The sequence below is a fragment of the Bidens hawaiensis genome, unplaced genomic scaffold, assembly GCF_021521415.1.
Source record: "Bidens hawaiensis isolate Kalapana, Puna unplaced genomic scaffold, B.hawaiensis_p1.1 tig00051680_1, whole genome shotgun sequence".
NCBI classification, from domain to species: Eukaryota; Viridiplantae; Streptophyta; class Magnoliopsida; order Asterales; family Asteraceae; genus Bidens; species Bidens hawaiensis.
The window spans coordinates 47,546-54,805 of NW_027499290.1; the positions used below are offsets into that span (position 1 = coordinate 47,546).

The 7,260-nt window shown below is 35.5% G+C and overlaps 1 protein-coding gene across 1 annotated transcript; it reads right to left on the bottom strand.

Annotated features, from left to right (window-relative positions):
• Positions 1-3,547: 3,547 nt before the first annotated feature.
• On the bottom strand, positions 3,548-6,678 carry LOC143599268 (phosphatidate phosphatase PAH2-like). The gene is made up of 10 exons (XM_077077257.1): positions 5,274-6,678; positions 4,935-5,191; positions 4,794-4,867; positions 4,639-4,723; positions 4,467-4,553; positions 4,333-4,405; positions 4,207-4,250; positions 3,990-4,118; positions 3,795-3,893; positions 3,548-3,690 (listed from the first exon to the last, which is right to left on the bottom strand). The coding sequence occupies exons 1-10, from the start codon at positions 6,631-6,633 to the stop codon at positions 3,634-3,636; spliced, it is 2,265 nt and encodes a 754-aa protein (XP_076933372.1). The 5' UTR covers positions 6,634-6,678; the 3' UTR covers positions 3,548-3,633.
• Between the last annotated feature and the right edge of the window lie 582 nt (positions 6,679-7,260).

Here is a 7,260-nt window from a genome sequence, read left to right on the forward strand (position 1 = left end):
TCTTAGAGAATGATTTCATTTTCCATTGTTTTCGGCGATGGTTGCAGGTGATGACGATGGCGATGGTTGCTAGTGGCAGTGGCACGGTGTTGTAGTGGTGGCTCTTAGAAAATAAACAGGGAGGGGGAAGACAATACACATGTATACATACATATTATATTACTTATTATATATTATATATTACTTTGATTGCCACATAAGCAATACTTTGACAACTAGGCGTGCCAACTCAGCAACAGACTAACGGAGTTAGTCATTCGTTAGTCGCGGACCGTTAAAAACAAATACCCCTTTAGTTGGAACCGCCATCAGCTAAGTGCAAAGTTGGGCTTGTTATTTGCAAATAGGGCATAGTTGGGAGTATTTAAAACCAATTTTCCATTTTGCAAACGTAAATGATTTGATCATTTTAAAAAGCACAAATGTAATCGCCTATAATTTGTTTCTTAGTGAAAGCTTAGAACTTCGAATATAGTAGACTTAGAATTCACGATTCAAACGTTGCTTCCTGATGAAGAAACGATGGAAATAGAAGTTGGTGTTAAACCAGCTAGTCTTGTGTGTATTTGACATCTAATATCTTAGAAGATTCACTTGTGGCTAGAACATGTTTGTTAGGTTTAACTTGGCATACTAGACTAACCAATAATTGCTTATATATCCCTAGAGTTCTAAACATAACAATTAGAAAATGAGTTATACATTTGTAATTTTAAATACTAAGTTTCTTTATAAAAATGCCAAGCATATTACAAAAGGTGTAACACAATTCTTCTTTTAGTCAAATGACATGTGGATGTTAGTTAGGCTTGGGATTTTTAAAGTCTAGGGTTTAAATCGGACTCAAGGGAGTTTTCTTACGGTGGTGTGTTTCCTTCTTGATAGTGTTCTCGAGTTAGTCAGGCCTGAAGCGTTAAAAGTCAATATAGACGGTTGGCATCCCGTTTCATAAAGGATCACTCTGGTATAGAGAGGAGTTCTAAACGCGATAAAAAAATCAATTTAAAAGGTTAGGCCTATAAGTTTTACTTTTTAGCAAGCACAAATGCCAAACCTATTAATTTAATTTTGATTTTGCCTAAAAAATGGTGTACTGGCATCTAAACAAATAGAAAATCATCACTCGAGAATCAAATTAACTATTAGCACCTTTAATCATTTAGTTTGGCGACACCAACTTTGAAAAATGTTGGATATATCTAGAAGAAAGACACTTTACGTCTAATGTTTTTCATTGTAGCATTAATAATTTTCAAAGGAATTGTAATCAACTGCATCGGCCCTGATTCTAATTGAAAAATCGAATAACAATTCTACTAGAAATCAAGGATAATCAGATATTTAAAAATGAGGTTTGCGTCGAAATACATTACGTGTGTGACATGAACGTGTATGCAGCGAAGTATATTTTAATTCATTTGTCCCTTACAACGTATCATGTACGCTTTGACACGTGTTTAAACAAGTTTCTAGGGGAGTAGGATGGTCTGGGTCGGAAAGATTCAATTATAGAATAAAACCGAACCTATAGCTAGGATGGTTAATGAATCAAAGTCGACAGGTAAACTTGAAACACTCTGTACAGGGTAATGGGATGATATTCGAGTATGATATTAGTTTAAGAAAAAACACGGGTATGTACAATGGTATGGTATTTGATGCTGCCCAACCTTATTACTCGAAACATACATACTTGTTCACCTGAACTATATATCCAAACCATTATGTTTTTGTTTTTATTTTATTTCTCCTTGTATAAACTAATCTACTAATTCATTAATTTTAGTTTTTGTATTTCTAATTTTATTAGATGATAAATTTATATAAAAATTAAAATAGTGATAAATATATATTTGAAATCTCAATAGGTATATCCAATACCCAATCAATACCTGAAAGACATTGGACTGATACGAGGTATGGTTTTCTGGTATTGTTAAGAGTGTTCGGATATGAGATTATAAAATGAATTAATTATGAAAATTTTAGTGTGTTCTTTTAGACAAGTAATCATTATGATTCTTTTAGAGTCGTTTAATAATATAACATTAGCCAATTAGCAAGTTATAATTAAACTTTTGTATGAGACTAAATTTAATCAGCGGTGATTAAGACGTGGCATCGACCACCAACCATTATTTATTATAAACAGTTTTGTAGGGTCCCTAACACAGATTTTATATTTGATATAAAACACATAGATTTTATATCTGAACACGCACGTGCAAAACGCTTATAACAAACGCAATAAATTATGTAACTGAGGTTTTCATTATTCTTGCAAATGCTAAATTTTCTTAAAAGTTTAACTGACCTATATAAAACAATCATGAATCTTGACCATTATGCTGTTAAGATTTGAGTATTGCTAAACGTACCCGTTACCTTATAAATAATTTCTAAACATACCCCGTTACCTTATTTTACTTGCATACCAGTATAAAATTTCAAATGGTTTTTATTGTAAAGACTTAAGTTACAAATGACTTTACTGGAAATCTGGAATAATACTGAATCTTTATATTAGTATACTAGCTTTTGAATCCGTGTATTATACGGGATTTATCAAACGATAAAAATAGAAAAAAGGTCTTTTTATTTCAATTGTGATTCTCAAATTACTTATGAATTAATTTAATGTAGACTTAAATGAAAAATAAATGGGTTAACAAAAATTACTAAAATAGCATGGTTTTGGAAACGTCGGGTGTGGATTTGCAAGAAATTTAAAAAATGTGCTAAAGTTCCGTAGTTGGTCAAACTTCAGGAATAAAAATGACACTATGTTATAACCCGCTTGACAAAATGATTTTGACTCATGACCCATGAATAGCTAGAATGAATGATATGAGAGATTAGAAATTAGAAGAAATGTAGGCTTAATACCTAAACTTCAACATTTTCTTTTATTAGTATAAGATAAGATGTAAGATAAGATACAAATTTTAAAAAGGAAATAAAACTCTATTATTTAAATTATGGTGCATTGCACATAATCGTTATCTTTAAACCTTTTAAGAATTCAAACTTTGCAGCTATTAAAAGATTCAACAGCCAAAAAAGCAACCAGTATATAAATCCCACAAGCCATTAGCATAATATAAATTTGCATCAAAACCTTTCAGAAACCTAAACAATTTACTTCATATTATCCACCTAAACATGGCATTCAAAACCACTTGTTTGAACCAGAATATCTCCGACGATGGCCGAAGAGAACTCACCATCAAAGAGTTCAAAAGATGGTTGATGCGATTTGACACAGATAAAGATGGCCGGATCAGCAAATCTGAGCTACGGCAGGTTGTTAGAGCCACCGGAGGTTGGTTTTCCGGGTGGAAAGGCCGGGCCGGAATCAAGTCTGCTGACAAGAACGGAAACGGGTTCGTTGATGAGTCGGAAATCGAAAATCTTATCCAGTTTGCTCAGAAGGAACTGGGCGTTAGAATCATACCGTACTAACATATGCATCTCTTTATTTTTGTGTAAATAACAAGAGTTCTGAAACTTTTATGATATGCTATTTGTAATCTGTATTTTGAAGTTGCATTAACGTTTTGCTATTTGAATGATTCTACTTCTGTACGGTAGGAGAAACGTGTGTAATTACATTCTCGTTAATATCTTCTTCGGTTAGTCCATGGTCGGGGGTGGAAGTTTCCAGAAGTTCCATGAGTTATAATCCTCGCGCTAACAGATAACGAAAATGGTTAAATGGATAGTCATAAATAATATTGAAAAACTAACAAAAAAAAGATTAAAAAAGAGAAGCAAGTTTACGAAGAAATTAAAACCTCTTCATGCACAGATATAGGTGGGAAAATGCCATTTACGAGAGTGTGGAGTGACGCGTATGATTTTGAGTCGATGCAACGATTTATAACGACCTCGCCCTGTAACGGTTTTAAACGCAAGGATAAAATAACAACCTACGATCAATATTTACTAACTTTGAAAAATTATAAGAAGTGATTAAAGTTAATCAGAACCTTAGGATTGATGATGGAGATTTTTCCCTTTGGTATTCCGACTTTCAGGTAACTAAACTCGTCTGTGTCTCGATTTCCAAAACCAGCATTAAATGGATTCCTATCAGATGGAAAACACGCCTTGATATCCTGTGGGTATTACGAGTCTCATTTTGTCAACAAATATAACTAATCATAGAAACTATGTGGAGGTCAATCAAACAAAGCAGAAACCAACCTCCAAACAAGCAATTTTGAACTCATGTGGAGCTCTTCTTATAACTGCAAAAGGGTAGTAAAGTAATTTCAAACCAAAAATCATTTGATACATTTTATTAAAAACTAAGATATATTAAACTGTTACCTTCGCGATAAAGAGAAGGAAAAAGCCCATCAGGAGAAATAACTACCGGTCCGTCTGGCAAAGCCTTCCCGTCCTGCAAATTAATTTATAAGTGGCTAGTGAATTTGGCAACAAATTATTGATAGAATCGATACCTGCTTAAGGTTGAACAAGAACTGTCTCGTGATGGAAGCTTGAGATATAGACCGAGCACTTAGATAAAGCATTTGGTATCCATTTTCCTACAACATACAATTAACAAAATGTTCATGTTTCTCATCATTTGAAAGTCAAATAATTATGTGTCAAGTCAAAGGTCCAGCATACCGTAATTGCCGAAAAGAGATGTGTCACACCAATATGTGACCAATCTCTTCCAACCAAAGGCATGAATTGTCCAAGAACATCAGATCTATATAGCACATCACCATATGTGTGACCATATAACTCATCATCATTTAATCTAAATGAATTAATCTTACTTGGTAATTGTTCCATCAACATCTGAGATCACAACGCGAGTATGCCAACTCCATAAATAAATTCTAGCATCCACCTGAGACGTATGCATGTCAATACAACACACAAACTATAAACAACAAGTGAGATAAACCAAATCTAACCTGTTGAGACCCGAGAACCGATGTTGAAAACGTGAACGTTACTATGTTTTGCCCTTCTGTTAAATTCAAAGAAGCTAACTGGTCAGGAGCTGGAGTAAGTTCCCGTGTATGCGTGTCCGACGTTGGTGAAGGCCAGTCTTTTTCACCGCCTGTTTCTTGTCCCGTTTCACCATCACAAACCTTTTTACTGCTATCAGGAACCGATCTTCTAAAAGGCCACAAACTCCAGCTTCCACCCGCACCATCATCAGGACCACCTACAAATAGGCTTTCATAATAAATTTCATATGTATAACTTATATTAACTAATATTAACATATCCTACCACTTGTATGCTACCATCTTTAAGATTATTTGATAATTCATCTTCGGTTTGTGGTAAATCTTTCTCGGTAAACACTCGTCTTAACCTTGAAGCATCTTCCCTCAGTAAATCCCAATTTGATCTAAATCTACCAATTGGAGAGTAAAACTCTGATTCTTCTTGATTATCTGGAATTGGATCATCGAGCCGACACATGTTAGGCAGGGATTTCACATGTCGGCTAAATTCCGTTTTAAGAATTTCACGACTTTGAGCAATCTCCAAATTACTTGCACACTTTCTAAGATTTCCCGTTAACCCTTCGAGTTCACCTCTCGAGTGTTCTTTATAGGTTCTGACTCTAAGTAGACCAGGACCGTGTTTGACTTCTTGCTCTATCGTGCTAATGTTTGGATTTGAATCATCAAGATCTTCAAATATTAACGGTTCGTCCACCAACGGTTCAGATATTTGAAATTCACAATTTGACTCCAAAGGCGGTCTGATTTCATTTGTGTCACCTACTTCTTCTTGATTAGATGCACCTTCTGCATAGCTTTCGGGTACAATTTCTAACGACCCTTGGCCCGTTACCAATCCCACTTCGGGTTCATTAGCATCATCAAACTGAGTTCTTGAATGGTCTTCCGAAACACTATTTTCATCAACATCTTTTTTAACATCATCTGGTGCATTAGTTTCTTCATCTTTATTTACAAAATGTTGCTCGTGCAAAACCAAACTCGTTTCCGATCTTCCACCAGTAACATCCGCATCCTCTTTTCTTGATTCTCTACTTTCCGATGAACAATTCGCTGACTCCCTCGTTTCCAACAAATCAGCAGCAATTTCATCTCGTTTCAGTCTACCAACATTCGGATCATTTCCTTCTTTCGACAAAATATTTTCATTCATCAATCGTCTCCCTAACACAAACCCTAAAACTCTAGACCCTTTAGAGTTACTTCTTGACAAATCCGGACTGCTGACATCACCAACCGGATTGTCAAAATCACAATCCATACTTTTAGACTTAACTGGAAGCTTATCTTGCGCTTTCCCATTAACATCCTCACAAGAAGACGAACGTGAGGAAACCGCTTCAACCAGTTCCTCCGAATCAACCTCCCAAAGAAAGTAAGCCTCTCCTCGTGGATCCAAATACATACCAAACTCCGCATCAACCCCATTAACATTAACATCAACAACCCGTTCTTTCGCCTTCAAAACCCCTTGAAACTTCCCAAATCTAACATACCACGGAGACGACTTCAAACTACCATCCTCTTGCTGCACCACAACTATATCAACCGCCCCGCCAAACTGGTGAAACGGGCCGGCGACAGTGTAAACCCCTTGACTGATATAGCTGCCTAGCCTCCCTACAGCATACATCTTTCTTTCCCTAAATGTAAGCCCAATTCACCAATCTATAGAGATTAATAACAGTACACAAATCAATTGGGGACCAAGCTAACCAAGATCAAATTTTTAGAATACTGAAATCGTTGCCGACACGAAATGATAGCAAATGTAAAGAAAGCTGCGGATAACGAACTGTAATTGGAATCACAGATGGATGGTTGACTACGAAATTGTTCTAATTTATAAATTTAAACAAATCAAGAAAGGACGAACGAATAACATTAACCAAATGGGTTGAATTATTATTATGATTATTATTAATACCCACCCAGTTGGCAAATTGGGGAAAAGGGTGTTGCTTTGTTATTCACATGATCGGTTGATACGGCACAGTGAAATAAAATGACAGCCCTAGGTTTCCCAGAATGTTCTTCCTCAAATTGTTGTGAGTGCAATTGACATATGAAGGAGTTCGGTTGGTGTTACAGAGGAAAGATCGAAGGCGTACGACGTTGTGTTATGAATTCGGGTAGATTCTTTTTCGTGAAATGTCAGATGAATCGAAGACAACAGAACATGTCGAAGAAGTTAATGATGGAGGTTCGAGTTAGTTGTGAAAACCGGGTGTACCTTTATTTTTTTATTTTTTAAATTCAA